This window comes from Lepus europaeus, chromosome 10, assembly GCF_033115175.1.
Source record: "Lepus europaeus isolate LE1 chromosome 10, mLepTim1.pri, whole genome shotgun sequence".
Classification (NCBI taxonomy): domain Eukaryota; kingdom Metazoa; phylum Chordata; class Mammalia; order Lagomorpha; family Leporidae; genus Lepus; species Lepus europaeus.
The window spans coordinates 44,657,363-44,678,818 of record NC_084836.1 but is presented as its reverse complement, the minus strand read 5'-3'; the positions used below and the strand labels follow the sequence as shown (position 1 = coordinate 44,678,818).

General features: G+C 39.5%; 2 protein-coding genes across 35 annotated transcripts in view; both read right to left on the bottom strand.

The window, feature by feature from the left end:
- The window catches only part of BBS10 (Bardet-Biedl syndrome 10), a 213,453-nt gene extending 200,287 nt beyond the window's left edge, over positions 1-13,166 (bottom strand). For 16 of the 29 annotated variants that reach the window (XR_009866996.1, XR_009866995.1, XR_009867002.1 and 13 more), the window contains exons 1-3: positions 12,914-13,166; positions 11,597-12,538; positions 9,260-9,321 (exon numbers count right to left, since the gene is read on the bottom strand). Coding sequence is in view for 15 of the 29 variants with exons in the window: in XM_062203189.1 (XP_062059173.1) it covers positions 9,260-9,321; positions 11,597-12,538; positions 12,914-13,098 (1,189 nt within the window). In the remaining 14 variants the exon portion in view is untranslated. The other 13 variants (XR_009867008.1, XR_009867007.1, XM_062203186.1 and 10 more) reach the window with 9 other exon arrangements.
- A 2,158-nt stretch (positions 13,167-15,324) lies between these two features.
- Positions 15,325-21,456, bottom strand: part of OSBPL8 (oxysterol binding protein like 8) — a 210,840-nt gene continuing 204,708 nt past the window's right edge. For all 6 annotated transcript variants that reach the window (XM_062203175.1, XM_062203177.1, XM_062203179.1 and 3 more), the window contains one exon: positions 15,325-19,514. In XM_062203175.1, coding sequence (XP_062059159.1) covers positions 19,382-19,514 — 133 coding nt within the window. In that variant the 3' untranslated portion in view covers positions 15,325-19,381. The remainder of the gene's footprint in view (positions 19,515-21,456) is intronic.

Genomic DNA, 21,456 nt, shown 5'->3' with positions numbered 1-21,456 from the left:
AATTTGTGTAACAAGTTCCCACATCAATAAACAGAATAGTATTCACACCAAGAAATTCAGGCCATGCTCTTTTAGTCACTAGCTTCTCAAGGCACTCTGCTAGGGGATTGTTACACGGATTTGGGTGACAGCAGTGACTACATCTGCCAGATTGTGTATTTTATACAGATGTTTCCAGGATTCATTCATAGTGTTGTGCAGTTATAGGTCATTCATTCCCCTTGTATCAAATGAATAAACTGTGATATATTTATATAATGGAATGTTAGCATTTCTTTTTCATTAACAACCTTTTATATCAATAACATCAAGAGGTTGGCTGATGAAAGCTAACTTCAAAAGCCTAACGGCATATCTTGCCCAAGGGTGGTATCTCAGGCACTGTATCAGCTTCTGAGCCAGGAAACCCTGTTTTGCTTCACAGTTGTTACTGGTTTTGTAACAAAATAATAATCTCTTAAATTCCACTGTTAAGCATCAGTTGATCTTACAGCTGTATGCATACAGCAACATGTTTTGAGAATAAAAACAGAACAACTAAAAAACCCAGCATTTACATCAAAGCCACTTGATTTACCTAAAAAATGTTCCTCCCTTTAGTGCATAGGTATAAAAACATATACATTTTAATTACTTTTTTGTTTTTAAGGTGAATGAATTTCATGCATTTTATATATATACAGAGTTAGAAACATGGTTATATATATATGCATTTTATATATATACAGAGTTAGAAACACCCTACCCTCCCGCCCACACTCCCACCATTCCTCTCTCTCTGATTCCCTCTCAATTTTTACAATGATCTACTTTGTTTATTTTATGTTTGTAAGATTAATCCTACAAACATTCCAACAAATAGTAAGAAGAAAAAAACACTGTTATTATTATTATTTTTTTTTTTGACAGGCAGAGTGGATGGTGAGAGAGAGAGACAGGGAGAAAGGTCTTCCTTTTTGCTGTTGGTTCACCCTCCAATGGCCGCTGCGGCTGGCGCATCTTGCTGATCCGAAGCCAGGAGCCAGGGGCTTCTCCTGGTCTCCCATGCGGGTGCAGGGCCCAAGCACTTGGGCCATCCTCCACTGCCTTCCCGGGCCATAGCAGAGAGCTGGCCTGGAAGAGGGGCAACCGGGATAGAATCCAGCGCCCCAACCGGGACTAGAACCCGGTGTGCCGGCGCCGCAAGGTGGAGGATTAGCCTGTTAAGCCACGGCGCCGGCCAACACTGTTATTTTTAATATTAATAACTTCTATAGCTTTATTTGGTATGTATTTATTCCCATCTCCCACTAACATACACATACACACACACATATACAGTGCTCACATATTAGGTTTTTAGCTTCAGGTAAACCACTAGGTAGATGTGACTTAATGATGTAGTCTTTTTTTTTTTCACATTAGCAATTAAAAATACTTAGGAGGCAACCCAAAACCTGTATTATAGAAAAATTCACTATTACGGTACCCTTCTTCTTCTTCTTCTTCTTCTTTTTTTTTTTTTCATTATGAAGGCAGGTACTCTCTCAGGTGTTGCTGAAGGCTGTAGTCTAAGCATATAGCATAGTAATAGTTTCAGGTATTCAATTAGGATGAGGTAGATATTTTGAAGCTAGTACTGCTCTAGAGGTTTATTTCTGATTCCTTCAAAGGTATAAGAAGGTCTATACCATTATTTCTGTTTTACTAACTACATCCATATTTTCCAACACTCTTCTCCCCAAAGGGCAGAGCTCAATTCCCCTCATTGAACTGCAGGCTTACTCAGTGAGTCACTTCTAATGATGAGAATGCAGAAGTGACATTACAGAGGCCACTGTTGTGGTGTAGCAGGTAAAGATGCTGCCTGTGATGCCACATCCCATTTGGGCAACGGTTTAAGTCCTAGCTGTCCACTTCTGATCCAGCTCCCTGCTAATGGCCTGGGAAAAGCAGTGGAAGATGGGCCAAGTGTTTGAGCCCCTGCACCCACCTGTAAGACCTGGATGGAGCTCCTGATTTCTGGCTTCAGCCTGACTCAGCCCTGGTAGTTGTGGCCATCTGGGGAGTAAACCAGCAGATGGAAGAACTCTTTCTCTCTGTGTTTCTACCTCTCTTTGTAACTCTGACTTTCCAATAAACTAAATAAAAACAATCAGCCTTATCATAAAAGGCATTGTACTTTCATGTTGCTTTCTGTTGGGTTATGCATACTGGGGGAAGTCTGCTGCCATGTGGTGTGCACACCAAGTAGCTCTATAAAGCTCATGTCATAGAGAACTGAAGTCTCCTGCAATGGCCATGTGAATGACTAAGTGAATTGGATCCTTCAGCCTGCAGGTTTTCAGATGACTGTGCTTTAGCCAATTCCTTGACTCTAACCTTATGAAAGACTCCGAGCCTAAACCACAAACTGACGCTACTCCCAGATTCCTGACCCACAGGAACTATGGGAACAAATGAGTGTTTGCTGCTTTAAGCTACCAAATTTTGGGATGATTTGCTACACAACAGGAGAATTGAAAGAAAACCATGAGGGAAGTACAGCAAATTTAAGTAAATTGTTTAAGGTTATATAACTGCACAATGGTGGACACAATGGTAGATCCAGGGTCCAGACACAGGTCAGTGTAGTTGTAAAGACTATGTCCTTTGTCCCATGCCACGCTGAGCATGACAAGTAAGACAAGACCAAGTATGGCATACTAAAGATGCTCAGTATGGCAAATGCAAACTCATTTTGCTGTGCTATTATAAAATCTTTGCAGATTGGTTCATGTTACAGTACCAGGAGCTGTTTTCTAGATTTCTGGAGAAGCTGCTGACTGGAGGAATTTCTAAGAGACTAGTGAGTAAAAGGCAACTCTAATGAAGAAATTTAAGTATATTGTACTATTTAAAGAATTTCTGGGATGATTTTTTTTGGAAGAATATATCAAAGCAAGCTCGTTATAATTTAAAAAAGAGCTAACTTGAAAATAACTTTCTTTATCTTACCACTTACATTGTTTAACAGTTTTCTTGGTGTGAATGGATTATATCAGATTGTTTGGTTTTATATATACAATATATTTAAATGTATTAATATTATATATTATAGATACTTAATATAGTCATATGTATATATTTAAATACTTATATTTAGTATTTATAAAGGGAATACTGAAATCCAATATTTTTCTAAGACCCAACCCTTTAGTGTAGGCAAAGATTAAAACAAGACTCAAGAAATACCAAGAAGACAATTCCACCCATTGGGAAATGGGGTGGGAAACTGACCACAGGACTAGATGTTGCAGAACATGGAGATACGTAAAGCTTTATAAGGAAGAGAACTAAACCCTCTCAATATCAACCCTAAACCAAGAGGGATTTGCTAGGTGGGAAAATGGTAAGCAGGGAGCCCCTGAAGTCCCCACTCACCACCAACAGCTGAGACATTTGCTGCTGTAGAACTCTGTAGCCTTTTAGGCTCTGAGGTAAGGGAACTTCTGGGTTACCATACCACGGCATTACCCCTGAGAAAGAGCGCAGCCAACATTAAGTCCTCGTCCTCCCAGGCTTTTGCTGCAGGAGTCTTTTTGAGCCTCATTCCCCAGCCTTATCCCAGGGCCCTGTGAAATAGCTGGGCAGCAGTTCCCAGCAGCTCTGCCAACCTCGCCCTAACTTCCCCTTCATGGCTTAGTCTGTAGAGGTCCCCAGAAAAATTGGACAGCCCCACCCAGCCTCTTCCTGCCTCAAAACACACCTAAGCAGCCCTGCCCAACCACCTTTGGCTCTAGAAAGTAGCCAGGCAGCCCTGTCTATCCTACTGCTACCTGGGAAGCTGTCCAATGGCTCTATTCTTGGCCCCAGGAAGCTGCTGAATAGCCTTTCCTGAGTGGCTCAGCTGGCCCAAGCACCTGTGAAGCACCTAACCACCCCATCTGCCATCCTGTGCCTCCTAGAAACAGCTGAGCAGCCTACTCTTCAAAGTTTAGACCACTGAGACCCTGAGAAGAAAGTGTTTGGCCCTGCCCAACCACCCTGCATCCCAGGAAACAGCTGTGAAGAACTCAAGCAGTTGGCCCCAGAGGCCCAAATGAAGTTACTCTTGAAGTCCTTAACACTGAAAGTTGTCCAGTTTGGAAATACAGGGTTGGCTTGGTCCCTGTGTGGCCCTCAGACTCTTAGAGGCACCTCCTCCCACCTCTCCCCAACTCTACCAGGCATTCTACACCACACCCTTATAAAACCATAGGGATGGCCCTGTGTTCATACAACCCACCAAAACTAATAGGCACTCCATACCCTGAGTTGGCTGCAAAAACTGAAGAAATTCATCACCACCAAAATGGCCCTGCAAGGTATGCTTAAGGGAGTGCCACATTAGAAGAGACAGGATAATAACTGCTATCATGAAAAAGACATGAAAATACAAATTTTAATAGTGGAGTAAGTACACTAAAGAGAAAAGATAATCAAACCTCACCAACAAAGAAAACCACCAAATAGCTGGCGCCGCGGCTCACTAGGCTAATCCTCCACCTGCGGCGCCGGCACCCCGGGTTCTAGTCCTGGTCGGGGCACCGGATTCTGTCCCGGTTGCCCCTCTTCCAGGCCAGTTCTCTGCTATGGCCCGGGAGTGCAGTGGAGGATGGCCCAAGTGCTTGGGCCCTGCACCCCATGGGAGATAAGGAGAAGCACCTGGCTCCTGCCTCTGATCAGCGCAGTGTGCCGGCAACAGCGCGCCAGCCGCAGCGGCCATTGGAGGGTGAACCAATGGCAAAAGGAAGACCTTTCTCTCTGTCTCTCCCTCTCACTGTCCACTCTGCCTGTCAAAAAAAAAAAAAAAAAAAAAAAGAAAGAAAGAAAACCACCAAACAAAAAAGATGATCAGCAAGAGGCAAATAAACGACCAAAAGACACACATAACAACAACAACAAAAAAAAAACTGAGTGACACTAGTGTGTTTACTTATCAATAATAATGTTGAATATAAACGCATTTAATTCCTAAATAAAATATATGGACTGAAGGGATTAAAAAGGAATACTGGGGCTGGACTTATGGAAAAGTGTCATGTGAATATCAGAGGGGAAGAGTTCTAAGCAGATAGAACAGAAAGTGGAACGCTTGGACACTGGAATGAACTTGTGTGTTCAGGGGATAGAATAAAGACCAGTTTGGTGCCATTTGCCAAATGTTCTGGTGCTCCCTCTCTCTCTCTTTTTTTTAATGTTAATCTAGGAACAGCTCTTTATACTTTTTATTTATTTGACAGGTAGAGTTATAGAGAGTGAGAGAGACAGAGAGAAAGGTCTTCCTTACGTTGGTTCACTTCCCAAATGGCTGCTACAGCCAGTGCTGTGCCAATCCAAAGCCAGGAGTCAGGTGCTTTCTCTTGGTCTCCCATGCGGGTGCAGGGTCCAAGCACTTGGGCCATCCTCCACTGCCCTCCCGGGCCACAGCAGAGAGCTGGACTAGAAGAGGAGCTGGGACTAGAACCCGGTGCCCATATGGGATGCTGGCACCGCAGCATAGGATTAACCAAGTTAGCCACGGCACCAGCCTCTGGTTCTCTCTCTTTTAAGGCACCACGTAGGATTTCACTACCTAGTTCTTCTAGGGATGGGTAGGATCATGTGACTACTTCTGGACAGGGAGGTGGGCAGAAATAACCAATGACATTTATGGACAGAGCTATACAAGACCCTATAAAACTTATTTTTTCTCTCTGGTACAATGACTGGCAATGCTTTAGATAGTGGCTGCTCAATCAGCCTAGATCTAGGCATGAGTAAGAAAGCAGTCCGAATGGAGCAGGCAGAAGACCAAAAGCATGTAATATGAACAAGAAATACTTAGATTGTTTTAAACCTCAGATTTGGGATTACTTATCTCAGTGTGGTCTAATTTATCCTGAGATACAGTTTAACTGGTCCTGAGAAAGCAAGAGGGAGAGCAGCAGGTAAGATCTAAGGGACTGATAGGGGCAGGGCTTTGCAGACAATGATGAAGCTCATTCCCTGTGCAGGAAAAATCTTTGGGGAACTTTTGGCATAAGAATGGAATGATCTGATTTATATTTTCAAAATATCTTTGTTATGTAGGGGAAACTTCTTGTTCATAAGAAATCCATACTGATGTATTTAGGGATACAGTATAATGATGTCTACAATTTAATTTTGAAATGGTTCAGTTAAAATGCATGCTTCTAACTGTGCATGTGTGTGTACATGCATAAAGGTAGTGAAATGTTAATTTGGGATCTAAATGAAGAATATGTATGTATTCATTTTACTGTTCTTGCAATTTTTTTTGTAGGTTTAAAAGTTGTAAAGGGAGTAGGCATTGAGCTTAGTGGTTAAGATGTCTGCATTCCTTATCAGAGAGCCTGACTCCAACTGGCAGCAGTGATGGGTCAAGTTACTGACCCCTGCTACCCACATTGGGGAACAGGATTACATTTCTGGCTCCTGCTCTGGCCTAATTTGGCTATTGTGGGCATTTGGAGAGTCAATCAGTGGATTGGAGTACTCTAATTGTTCTCTAGAGTGGGGGAATCACTCTAGAGAATTACAAGGTAAGATAGAAGCAAAGAAAAGAATTAGGAGCTTGTGGCAGGTTAAGAGTTTAAGTGGTTTAAGAGTGGCAATGGTGAGAAATTGGTGGATTTGAAATGTATTTCAAATGTGAAGCCAAAAGGACCTGAAGGAAAATCAATGGTGATACCATTAACTGAGATGGGGCAACAGGGGAAAGGCTTGGTTTAGGGGTTGGGATACGGCAATTCTATTTTGGACATACTATGGGGAAGTATCCAAGAAGCAGCTGGCCATTCAGCTAGATACATGAGTTGGGATCCCTAAGTTGACTGAAAATTTAAAATCTGGACTTACCAAAATCTAGTGTTACCCAAGCCATGGAACTAGACAGGACCTCCTAGGAAGCAAGCATGGAGAGAGGAGGGCCAGGACTGGACCATGGGGAACAGGAACACGAACAGTCTGGGAAGAGCATCGCATGGCTTTGATTTCTCCTGTTCTGAGTCTATGCATAATGAGCAAGCACTAGATTAGTTTATTTCCTGTAGAGATCCACCCATAAAGGAAGGACTAGTCATGCAGATCTGGAATACTCTAGTTCCTGGGACAGCTCTCATTGTAAACACATTGATCATCCTCACAAGCTGGGTTTCAGTCAGCCCAAGACACAGTCATCCTCTGGACACTGACAAAATCTGATGGTAAGTTTATACAGGAGGAACCAAACCCAGACCTGTGGAAATCCCCCAGGGAAATGAACTCTACTCTGCTTGCTGGCACTCTTCCTTAGCTCACATCTCTTTGCTACCTGCCAAGCAAGAATGCTCTAACATTTCCAGAAATGCTGAGAAAACCCTAAGCCAGGCAGTTAACAGAATTTCCCCTATTTGTGCTGTATCCCTTTTATTCTTCTACCAAAGTTCTGACTTGTCACAGTATCTCTCACATAGACTTTCTTCCATACTAATCTTACATTTCCTCAGATTAGGGTGCTTATTATTTTACTACTATTTGGGGAACACCTTCTACGTGCTTGTTCTAGATCTATTTTTAAATTTTTGAGTATTCCAATGGTTCAAAAATAAAAATGACCTGAAGTAAACACTAAATCTCCTTCCCACTTCTTCCCAACCCATGTTTTCCTCCCAAATCACTGATCTCATCCCTTTTAGTTTGTATATTTGTTTATAGTTTAGGTTGCTACCAATCTTGCTACTACAAAGCTGCAACACACAGTTTGTGAACTATAATTTTTATCTTAGCTGAGCTGTGATAATGGAAAAGACATTTTCTACTCTTTTTGGGAGGGGATAGGCAATTTCTGATAAAGGTTCAGGCTCAAATTGCATTCCTCTTTCTCTTCCCTTTCAGCCTGAAATATGGAAATCCTGACACTTTCTGTATAACATGATTAAACAGCTCCTCTGGCTGAGGCAGTTAAAGGATGTTTAACTATAAAATGCCCATTGTTTTGAAAATAAAAATGCCTTGAGGTGGCCCAATGAGGAAAAATTGAAAGGTTCACAGATGTTAATAAAGAAAATGAATTTGTGTGGGGTGGATTGACATGTTAACCTCAAAAAAATAATAAAAACCTCAGGTGAGAAGTTAATGTACATTTTCTTTCTTCTTCCCATGGTGTAGCAGATTGTATTTTCCAAAGATAGCTGCCTCAATATATCCCATCCCACGTGCTCTTCTTATGTGACACCGACACTCTTTCCATTGAGTAATGGAACCGGGGTTCCCCTCCCTTGAATCTTAGGTGACCCATGTGACTGTTCAACCAACAGAACACAGTGGAAGTTGTCCAGTCAATTCCCAGAATCAAGAAGTAATAATGATTCAAATCTACTAAGTTTTGGGGTCATTCATCATGCAGCAATAGAAAACAGGAACATGATCTTGATTTTAAACTGTCTTTACATTTTCTTTGTTCTTGATTCTTTAGTTTTTATTCCAATTTTATCCTAATTTTGTACAGTCTTATGGAAGGTCACCTTATATACTCTGTGGTAGAGGGCCTAAATGAAATATAATTACATTTTTAAAAACTCCTCTTCTGCCGGCACCATGGCTCACTAGGCTAATCCTCTGCCTGTGGCACCGGCACCCCAGGTTCTAGTCCCGGTCGGGGCACTGGATTCTGTCCCGGTTGCCCCTCTTCCAGTCCAGCTCTCTGCTGTGGCCCGGGAGTGAAGTGGAGGATGGCCCAAGTGCTTGGGCCCTGCACCCGCATGGGAGACCAGGAGAAGCACCTGGCTCCTGGCTTCAGATCAGCGCGGTACGCCAGCTGCAGTGCACCAGCCGCAGTGGCCATTGGAGGGTGAACCAACGGCAAAGGAAGACCTTTCTCTCTCTCTCTCTCTCTCTCACTGTCCACTCTGCCTGACAAAAAACAAAACAAAACAACAAAAAACTCCTCTCTTATTGACCCACCAAAAACAAACTCTCCCATGTTATTCTGTAAATTAGGATAACTTATGGAAGCTTCATTACCATTTTCAAAAATTATTTTCATATAGATACTGTCTTACATTTTTGGCTCCTTCTCAAAACACAGCTAAATAATTACAACCTCATCTATGAGGACCAAATGACTGATTCATCCAACAAATAGGTCCTCGATAGGTATTTATTGGATAATCACTGTGTGTAAGATACTGGAACAGGTAACAAACATACAAAGACTCTATCACAGCTTATAAAGGGGCTTCGGGACTACAAACTAATTATACTTATAAATGCCTACCATATGCAAAGCACTGAGCATGTCCAGAAGAATCTTTCAATGTCTTCAATGATGCAGGAGCACTTAAAACAAAATAAAGCAAAATGACCTGACAAGCAATTTTAAAAAGTAAATAAAAAACTAAACAGCATTACAGAAGTAGGCTTTTCTATGATTTCTGTACATGAATAATCACCACTTATTCAACTGTAATGTTTCTTTTCCTTAGTTTTCCTACATTTGATCCCAACCAAGTAGTGTGACTTACCTACCTACTAACCTGTGAGGGAATATGTACGGTGGCACAGCACATTCAGTATCTGGTACACAAGAAACACTAAGAATTTGTTTAATAAGGACATTGTGAAACATGTATTTAGAGAAATGGATTAAAGATAACACTTCTTTATTCACCAAATACATCTCAATATATAGTTTAAATGTAGGACAATTTAGGACTGTTTTGAGTGTTACAGAGAATTCCTAAAAGCAGATATGACTGTCCATATCCACTGTTAGATGCAGTTATTACTTGCATTTAAATGCTTTTAAAATAAAACAAACATTTGTAACTTCACATTAGAAACCATTATTGAACTCTAAGTACCAAATATAGGCAAAGCCAGTAAGTACATAAAATATCTCTGCAAGCCATTAGGAGCCAGAAGAAAATCAAAGTATGACTTTAATATTCTTTGTGATGTTAACTTTTAACTACAAAAATTGGTTCTTTGCATTGTCTTTTTTCTGGTAACATGTACTGAATGGTAAAAATCTATCCAAGTTTTTCCAAATAAAATGGAAATAAACCGAGGGTTACATAAAAGTAAAAACTAATTTATATTGCTCTTTGGAAAAAAAATTGTACTTTTTTTCACATTATATATGACCATGAATGGGGAAAATCTATTTTAAATGAAGCAAATGACATATTTATCTTTTAAACAATTAAAATGGAATTTGAGGAACAAATCTAAATCTGAGAGTAAGTGATTCTATGAACTAAGAATAGGAAAGGTAAAAGAGGGATGGTAAAAATGAAAAAAGATACAGAAAAGCAAAAAGGAGCTAAAAAGAAGTATTCTCCCCTAGACACACAGATTAACAAAGAGCTGAGACATAGAGAAGAGAGATTTAGGCAGATCTTGGCTCCCCCATGCCAAAACCCTCTTTCACCCAGTTTACTTTCAAAATTAGCCCATTATTTTTGTCTGCATGGTCTGGTGGCCTACGGTACTTCTTCAGAAGTCATTTAAAGTTATGTTGCTTTCCCAAGTAGACTTAGTTGACCTGGAAATTAGTAGTCACATCCCTGCTTTACTTCATGGCTTGGATTGGATTAATAAAGATTTCTGCAGTTATAGTTCATCTTCTGAATCTTGATGATGAACTTTCTGAGGCTGTCTCTTAATACTAATTATCAAATCAATGGTCAATATTTTTATCAAACACTGGAGAACTGAAGTTATTAACTGGTATTTACCAATTACTGATTCCAAACCTGTCTGACTGCTTACCATGGGTTGATTTGTTTCCAGTGCACGGAGAGCTTTTAAATAGAAGTGTGGAAAGCTGTACTTTCCATTCTTATACCTACAGAGGATTTTGGGAATGCCTAAAAGTGCATTAGCTATTAACATACTAACCATGCTTTCTTCTGATGATTGACATTTCTTGGCATAATTGGTTAGATAGTAATGTAACAAGATTTCAAAATTACCACCCACTGGCAAAACAGAACCTGCTGGTATAGATGAGGAATAGTAACTCTGGCAAGTACCCTCATCTAGTGAGTTGTATTTCACTGGCGACATGCTCTGTTTTCTAGTAATTTTTGTGACTTGTGTTGTTGAATTGTCAATGGAATTACCCTCCGCTAATAGGGCACAATCACCAATTATCCTGTGTTCTCCAGGAGACAAACATCTCAGTGTTTCATCTATTTGGAATGTATCTGCTGATGTTAGTTCTGGTGTTGAACATGGAATATATGCTTCTAATTCTATATCTGAAACAACCAAATTTGAGTATACTTTTAAATATGTTTGAGTTTTTTCCAATTCATCTTTGTCCTTTACAACTGTGTCCTGATATGGTCTTTGTATAGATTTATTTCCAGTTTCTACTAACTGATCATTTTCTCTCCTATTTTTGGAAACAGGGGTACTTGATGTTTCATTTTGGTCACTGGCATATCTAATATAACTTAGATCAAGATCTTTATATAACTGCCGGAGCATTTTAAATGCACCATGTAAAGCATTCTCATGTTGCTCAATAAGACCCTGCACTGGTCCACAAAGAACTATACAGTGTGGTATAAATGTACATGTGCTAATCAAACCAAGATGAACATACCTTTTAGATCTAAGGATGAATGGTTTACAAAATTTCACCAAAGCAGTGTTAGAAATGTCATACTGTGAAGAGGCCTGTGGTACAAATGGAGAAAGATCAGTGATTCTCTGGATAAAGGAAACTTCTTCTGCTGATAAACACTCCACCACAGATATGCCATTTAGTGCTGCATAATAAACAACTGAATCTGGTTGTTTTACACTAGACAGGAGCAATTTTACATTCTGACCACATAAATGTTTCATTATTGCTTTTGTTCTTTCCATAATCCAAAATTGAGAAGTCTGAAACTGTGTTTCTGAATTCAGAAAAAACTCTGATCCAGAAGTTGTAAAAGGAGGCTGAATGGCTTCTGTTACCATCACTATTCTTATGTCACCATCTGCTGGACAGTACACAGAAAAGTCTCTGTGAAGCAAAAGCCCCGCTATGATCTTAGAATCTGAAACAGGAAGGCCAGTGACCCCAACATTCAACTCTACAAAATAGTCATCTATTAATTCAAATATTTCAATTCCACTTTTGCAAGTCATACACTTGAAAAAGTAGTCACACATCAACTGTGAAATAAATTTGTGATTATTTCTTCCCACTCTTCCACAAAAGTATGCTTCTAAGAGCAACTCTAAAGAGCTCCTGCACAATGTTCTTTCTTTAGCAGATGAAGAAAAAATAGACAGAAAGTGTCTACTCAAGTACTGGTCCATAACACAGTCTAATATATGTGTCTGAAATGTCAGAAGAGCTTGGGAAATACATTTCCACTGACAACAATTTTTCCAATGCTTTCCATGGGTTTGCATATTTTCAGACATCAAATCGCCTTTTTCTTTTTCTGTGATTGCATGAAGTCCTCTGAGCAAATGGCATAGTAAGACAATAAATGTTTTAGCACCATCTCCTGCTTTTTTGAGATGACTGGAAACACATGCCACTATCACCCTGCATAAAAAGAAATAAAGCAACTCAGATTTTCACACGGTTGGCTTCCTATACCGGCATCAAGTTTTTGAGATATATAGGTCTAAAATAAAAATACTGTCCCCTTAATATACATTCTTAGTTTTATCTCTTCCTTTTCCAAGTTACTTTCTTCTATTCCAAGTTTCTAGGGCTGGGTGGAGTAGGGAGAAGAGGAAATCGAAATGTTCTTGGGAGTGGATAAAAGTCAGGGGTCCCAGGGAAAGGCTCCAACACCGGAGTACCCTGGTCTCAACTGAGGTCAGCTTTTCCAGATGCATAGTCTTAGGTTGGGACAAGAGGCTGAGGGAGGCTGCCTGGGGTGCCCGGTTTTAGGCTAGAAGGGTACGCGGGTACCTGGCTATGGGATGCTCTAAGTGTAGCGCCTGCAGGAGGCGGCCTCCATCCCGGCTGAGCAGCACCTCGCCGGTGGGCTTCGTACACAAAACTTGCCGCCCCTCGGGGCCCATGCAGCGGCTCACAATGGTTTCCAGCACCTCGGCCACCTGCAACGCCGCCTTCACAGACCCAGCGGCTGCCATAGACTCTGGGGTCTGGACCTCTTCACGTCACCAGCTGGCGGGCCCACAGAACACGACCGGGAGCGGCAGGAAACGGAAGAGGCGGGGAAGAAACCGGCAGTCAGGGCCAACACCGGAAGCTGTCACTAGTCGGCTTCTTGGTTGGACGAACAGGCTGTCTTTCAAACCAGTGGGCGGTAATACTCGTCAGTCTACGAATAGGTGTTCTCAGGCTCGTAGCCCGCGTAAAGAGGGAGAATCACTGGCTCTGTCCCAGAACCTGAACTCTTTGAAGTCCTTTCCCAGCTACTGCGTGAACACAGTCGCTTTCAGTCACATCCCCCCGCCCCGATATCCCTTCGACTCCCAGGAACCGTGCCTCTGTGAAGGAGCAAATGGGCACAGCGAGTAGAACCCAGCTGTTTTTCCCACCTCCCGCTGGAAGCTGTTTACGTGCTAAAACTGCGCGGGTACACGCATGTTCACACTCCCCATCAATTGCTTTCCTTCCCAGAACGAAAGCAGTTGCGGAATGCAGGACTGATGGGAAAAATTCTGGCCACGACCATGGGTTGCACGCTTTGTCTTCCGCGGACGGCTTTGACACATCTACTTGGTTCAGCACTACAATGAAACGCCAGCCTCCACAATTTGCCTACTTTTTTTTAAGCAGCGTTGATCGATGTTTGGACTTAAATACATTTGTCACAGTGATGATCAATAGAGTGCTTTAAAAATTATTGGACACAGTCCAAGGGTAAAAAGTATTACTATTAGCAATCGCACGTGCACACACAATTAGGAGTATGGGCTTTGCATTCAGGCCCGAGTTCGCTCTGGAATTTATCTATGGCAGCAAGTATCTTTGGTTCTTGCTTTTCTCATCTTAAAAAAGATGGAGTGACATATATAAAAGTAAAAAATCTCAAGGTTTTGAAGAGGTGGAGAATGTTTACAAAATACTTTACATTGTTACAGGTATATAATATGCATTCAAATATTTATAATACAACCATCATATTACTGTGGCAGATCACCATTCCCCTGGCACATTATTCCTTCAAGAAAGGGGTATAAGATGCATCAGATTAATTTCGCATAATAGCACAACATAACACCTATTACTCAAAATATGCAATATCAGCAAGAAGATGATCTTGCAGCTGTTTCACTGAGGTTGAACACTGGAGGGTTTTCCTTACTCCTAGGCAAAGGATAAGAGAAACTTGTAGGCCCTTCTTTTTCTTCTTCCCAATAAGATAAACCAATGATAATCAGTAAGTGGACCCTGAGGGAGAGCAAAAATGAGAAGGGAGAATGGTGGAGGAAAACTACAGAGCAATGGCTTCTTGGAAATCATTTCATGTTGACTCCTTATGGACTAACAGGTGATTTAAGGGAGGAAAAAACCTTTTCATATGGATTTAATATAAATCTGTAATAGTAAGATTTTTTTTCCTGGTTCTATTTATTATTATGGGATTGCATTATGGATTCAACCAGTGGATTATTCCAAACATTTAGGAAGTGAAGTGGCATAATCACAGTTCTATTTAAGTATACCGTGGAGACATGGATTCAAAGGTATGTTCTTTCTTTTATACTAGTAACAAGTTGCTGTTACTGTGTAGTTTTCAGTCATTTAACTTCTGCAAGCCTCAAATTCTTCATGAATAAAATTTGGCTAAATTACACTTTTTTTTTTTTTGGACAGGCAGAGTGGATAGTGAGAGAGAGAGAGACAGAGAGAAAGGTCTTCCTTTTTGCCGTTGGTTCACCCTCCAATGGCCGCTGTGGCCGGCTCATTGCGCTGATCCGAAGCCAGGAGCCAGGTGCTTCTCCTGGTCTCCCATGTGGGTGCAGGGCCCAAGCACCTGGGCCATCCTCCACTGCCTTCCCGGGCCACAGCAGAGAGCTGGCCTGGAAGAGGGGCAACCGGGATATAATCCGGCGCCCTAACCAGGACTAGAACCTGGTGTGCCAGCGCCACAAGGCGGAGGATTAGCCTGTTAAGCCACGGTGCCGGCCTAAATTACACTTATCTTAAGGTTGTTACAAGGATACAAGAATGAATATAAAGCACCAGGCAAGCACACATTAGGGAGTCTGTTAAATCCCTTTCGATCACAAGCCTTTTTCCATCTTTTGTAGCAATTTCCATGAAAAAGGGAAAAAATAAAAAAAAAGAATTAAGTAATTTAGTCATTATATATTATATTAAAAAGTCATTTGATCACAGTTGGCTCTTTTTAAAAATTTTATTTAGAATGCCTACTTGTAGAACTTAGCATAATTTGACAGATAATTAGAAAAATTCTTTTCTCTCTGCAAACATTTATAACACGTTAGGAATAACAGATTAGAAATGTACGTTACAAAACAGTAGCCTATGACTATTCTGTATATTTACTATGCACCTTAAGGAAAAGAATTTGACAGTGTGCTATACTTAGACTGCAGATAACATACTTTTATTATATCATACAAAACTGACCAGTGGTAGTGCTTGAATTTATAAATGGCCATTAATCAATATTTAAATTTAGATGTATATTTATCATGCTAAAAGTGAAAAAAAAATCTGAAATTCTACGGCTCATCAGTTCAAATGTTTCATGGCATTTTTCTTTAAATGAAAAATTTTTATGTAATGTAAAACAATTTTACATGATAAAGGCATAAAGATAAAATTTTCTAAATGTTTTTGAAAGTATATTCACATTCATTTTGTCATGGGTTTCTTGTGACTTTTCTAAGGATGTTAATCATATTAAAAGACACTGGTCGTATACAATTTTAACAATCCATCTTCAATTAAAAACTGTAACAAAACCAGATGGCAGTTAAGAGTAACAAAAAGTAAATTAAATATACAAAACTCATAAGACAAGTAGAACAAAATCAAACCAAATTACATAACAGTGGCAGGTTATACATTTTAAAGAATTTTGTTTTACAGTTGAGTCAAATATGATAAAAGTCAAAATGTAAACTTACTGATTTCTGTGGGGTTTCCTCCATTGGCTCTAATTGGAAAATTTGTATAAATGCTAGTATTTTATTTCTATACATTTAACATAATTCAGAATAATCAGCAGTCTCATGTATGGCTCATCAATAATGCCATCATCACTGTGTATCAAACAAAAAACCCTACTCATCACTTACTAGAAATGCTAACCATTGGAAAAATGGAATTTTACATATGTGTTTTCTTAAATTTTGATAAGCTAGTCTTCAAAAAGTTAAAACCGCCTTCCACAAAATTGTGTGTGTATATGGCACAAGTTGACACCCCAAACAGTGTGAATTCCATCGAAAAGGCACTGTTTACAATACTCAGAATAATCTGACAAATCAACTTCAATGATGTCTGAGAGTAAGAATATATTTGAAATAGATAGACAAACCCTTATAAAAGTACAGCATTACTGTTTAAATATAGTATAGCTATATAAAAGGAAATAAAGTGACACAGAGAAATGACCTTTTTATGACATTTAAGCCTAAAACACTCTGAATCATATCATAGTTCTGTAACACAAAAATGACAAAAAATATTTTCTTAAAGGCACAAAAGCATGAATATTAAAATGAGGGTGGTATTTTACACAAGGCCAACTTTTCAATGGAATGCAGTTGCCAACAGAGCTGTGACAAAGATTAAACTGTACCTTTATAAGTGATACAAAAAAGTACTGACATGAAATATGAGTTAAATATCTATTGCTGAAACTTATTAAATATTACACATGCCCTGTTTTATTGTCTTTTCCTGGGCCAGTTACTTCTCACCAAATGGTGGATAACTGAAGCACAGTACATTTAACAACTTAAACAGAAATGCACATATCAATAATTACTCATCTCATTTTCATGAGAAATCAAATTTTTGATAAATGAAAAAAAAACTGGTCATAAGGTCTTAAGTCCTAGAAACCATCATGAGGCTGTCAGACAATTGGAAACTGTGAATCACATTATGAATCCATTCGTGAAGGAAGATTAATCTCAGGTAAAGAACATTCAAAGTCATTTACCTAGTATGGCTAAAATCTTAAACATTGATTTTGTGTCTCGAAGGATTCACATTCACATACTAAGCCTAATACAAGTAAGCACTGATCTAAAATGAAACCACCAGTTCCTGAGTTTTGTGTTCAGCTTATAGAAAGGAACTCATATAACCAAAAGCACAAGAGGACTATTAGATTAGTATATGCTTTTAGTGTATATGAAACAGTCATGAGTAACCCTGCTCTTTCATATGAAACAGTTTTTGACTCCTTGGATAAGAAACCACAATAACTGCCTAAAGAAATTTAAAAAAGAAAATAACAACCTTTCCAGTTTTAGAGATATCTATACAAATAAAACATTATTTAGGCTGAATGAGAGTAACATACAAGTAGTTTAAGACCAAGATCCTAAGGCAGGTCACCAAAAAAATTTTTAAGTTTTCAGGGTTCAACAAGGAAACAATTTTTGTTAAGCAGCCAATCAAGTGATATATAATATAAATTAATACTAGTTTAAACCATAAAAAATATCAAATTGTACAATATTTACAAAATATCATACTTCAATGAATAGGCATTTGAGCATAATATTGGTAACAGAATGTGAATACAAAAATTATATTGAAAAAAATGGTATACAGCCAAAAACACACACCCATTTTCTAATGTAGCCATGAAAATTCCAGGCATAGGTACATCTTATTTACGCTTTTATCAATCTAAAAATATTTTCGCACATACTTATGGAATACAGCACTAACACTACATGGGAAATGGCTCGTCACAGAAATATAGGGATACTTAAGATGGTTATATTGGGGCAAAATGCAAGTTTTCTCATTTTCAGTTTTCACAATTTAGCAAACGTCCCTTGATTCCATATTTACCATGGCATAAACAGTTGATTGTAATTTTATTAATGTCTCATAGTTTCTTCTTAGTCAAAGGAAATGTAGCCAGAGTGATTACACTCATTGACCTTCACTGTCAGTAATAGCTACATTGAAATCTATACTTTCGGGATTGTACTGTATATTTTAGGATAATATGTTCCTAGACTTAACTACCTTTGGATAGATTATTTTTAAGGACTATATTTATGTAAAAACTGAACAAAAACTTAAAAAAGTATGCCTGAGCCTGCATAAAAGGAATCTTACAGAATTAAGTTACTCAGAGTGGGATATAATAAAAAAAAATTCAGTACTTAGTACTCTTCTTGGATGCTCATTGTATTGCACATTTTAAAGAAACCAATTTTATGCAGACATAAAGGCCACCACATAGTATCTTTTCTTATTGCTTTTCTCTTTTTGGCTTTTAAAAGTAAAATATTGGTTACCATTTTTTCATTCTACTTATTCACTGAACACACGAGGGTCTAAATGAAAACTAAAGTAATTTTTTCATAATGAAAAAACATGAATTGTCACCATTTCATATACCCTATCAATATCTCTAGAATTTGGCCTATGTTAAGAACCAGCTGACTTAACAAAAATAAAAAGGAGAAAAAAGGACAGCAACCAGCTTTTACCACACGTTCTTCAGCAAGTGCTTAAGATGGTTATTATAATCAATAGGTCCAATCAGCTACATACCAGTTTTTTATATTGATATACACATACATAAACATTACCTGTATCTATAAATATTAAATTCTAGGGGGTTAAAAAAAATCTTGTGTAAACTTTTAGAAAGTAATTTGCAACTTCTTTCAATATATTAGTTTTTACCACTCAACACTTTTTTTTCTTGCTGTTTCTATGAAGACAATTGAGTTGGGTGCTTCAGCAGTGAAATCATCAGTACAGTATTTTGAATTATTTATGTCTATTATTCCATCATTCCCCAGCCCTTAATTCCTTACTGATTAAAGTTTTGTGAAGAAAACAGATTACTACCCCTATATTTATAAGATTTATAGCATTTTACAAACAATGTTAACATTATATCTTAGAACATACTATAGAACACAAGACTACTTTTAGGTAAGAGTACATAAGAGACAATTGTGTATACATGTGGATTTATTATATTCACATGTAGACACAGCCTCACAAAAGCTAGAAATGTCCTGGCACTTAACACATAACTCAATTTAATAACCAAACAGGATAGCTCTTGTTTCAGGTTAAGGATAAAACATATGAAAAGTCTCTACATTTATCATCTAGGTTTCTTTAGAAATATTGCAATATTTTAATAAAGCCCAAACCAACGTGAACATTGGTCCCAGGGCAAATCCGATTTTTCTAGTTCACTGATTCAACCGTAGAGATCTTCTACTTAAACATGAAGTTTATTATGACTTGAAGCAAAATCAGGAGAAAAATGATGAAGTAGTCTTTTTGTTGCAGAAAATAATCCGTGGCGGGTGTGCTGGAAACAAAATGATTTCGAAGAGCGAGAATATTTCTAAAAAAAATAAGCAACAATAAATTGTATTATGATTTGCCAAAAATACCATGTGAACTATTTGATATTACATGGTTGCAAGAACTAAAGTAAGACCAATCAATTACTAATACCTGAATAGTGAGCTTACTATACCATGTGAAGCCATTATTAGGCTTTGTCTAGATCTAAATTCCACACTGTACTGGATAACTTCATGATCTATATCAAGAAATTATTAAAGTTTAATGCTGTAGAAATGTATCACCTTCTCTGTGATAGCAGGAATTTTAAAACTAAAACTTCGAAGGCTGGTGTTGTAGCATATTGAGTAAAAGCCACCACCTGCAATGCTGTCATTTGGGCATGGGTTCAAGTCCTGGCTGCTCCACTTTGAACCAGCTCCTGCTAATGGCCTGGGAAAGCAAAGGAAGATGGCCCAAGTGCTTAGGACCCTGCACCCATGTGAGAGAGCAGGAAGAAGCTCCTGGGTCTTGGCTTTGGCCTGGTGCAGCCCTGGCCACTGCATCCATTTGAAGAATGAACCAGCAATGGAAGATCTCTTTGTCTCTCCCCATCCCTGTAACTCTTTCAAATAAATAATTTTTTTTTTTTTTGGACAGGCAGAGTGGATAGTGAGAGAGAGAGAGAGACAGAGAGAAAGGTCTTTTTTTTTTTTTTTTTTTTTTTTGACAGGTGGAGTGGACAGTGAGAGAGAGAGACAGAGAGAAAGGTCTTCCTTTTGCCGTTGGTTCACCCTCCAATGGCCGCCGCGGTTGGTGCACTGCGGCCGGCGCACCGCGCTGATCCGATGGCAGGAGCCAGGTGCTTCTCCTGGTCTCCCATGGGGTTCAGGGCCCAAGGACTTGGGCCATCCTCCACTGCACTCCCTGGCCACAGCAGAGAGCTGGCCTGGAAGAGGGGTAACCGGGACAGGATCGGTGCCCCGACCGGGACTAGAACCTGGTGTGCCGGCGCCGCAAGGCGGATAATTAGCCTAGTGAGCCGCGGCCCCGGCCAAGGTCTTCCTTTTTGCCGTTGGTTCACCCTCCAATGGCCGCTGCGGCTGGCGCATCTCACTGATCCGAAGCCAGGAGCCAGGTGCTTCTCCTGGTCTCCCCTGTGGGTGCAGGGCCCAAGCACTTGGGCCATCCTCCACTGCCTTCCCAGGCCACAGCAGAGAGCTGGCCGGAAGAGGGGCAACCGGGACAGAATCTGGCGCCCCAACTGGGACTAGAACCTGGTGTGCCGGCGCCGCAAGGCGGAGGATTAGCCTGTTAAGCCACGGCGCTGGCCTCAAATAAATAAATCTTAAACAAATAAAACTTTGATTCATAATTGGCTCAAAAAAGATTATTTTTACTTTCGAGAGATAAGGGAGAGGACAGGAGAAAATCCTAAATTCTCCTGGAAAAGAAGTTAACGTAACAGATTTCATGAGACATTATTTATACTAACAAAAAACAAAATGTTAATTTGTTTGTGAAATGAGCTTATCTATCCTCATGCCATTCAAAATGCTGCTGGCTTAAAAACAGATGGTTAGTGAAGCACCATTATTTTTTTTTTTTTAATTTCTACTATTAGAGCATTTTACCAACATAGACAAATAAAACAGTTTAATTATAAAAATAATTAAATTTGGAAACCTGAACACTTTATATAAGGGCTTATGATGCCAACATATGCAAGATATGTTCCCTGCTGTAAAGATGATCATGGTCCAGTAAGGTAGAAAGACATGTACAGTAACAACTCCACAGTGTACTAAGTGCTCTAAAGTATTTTTAAGAGGCCAGCACTATGATGTTGTGGGTAAAGCCACTGCCTGCAGTGCTGGCATCCCATATGGATGCTGGTTCGAGTCTCGGCTGTTCCAGTTCTGATCCAGCTCCCTGCTATGGCCTGGGAATGAAGAAGATGGCTCAAGTTCTTGGGCCCCTGCACCCACGTGGGAGACCTG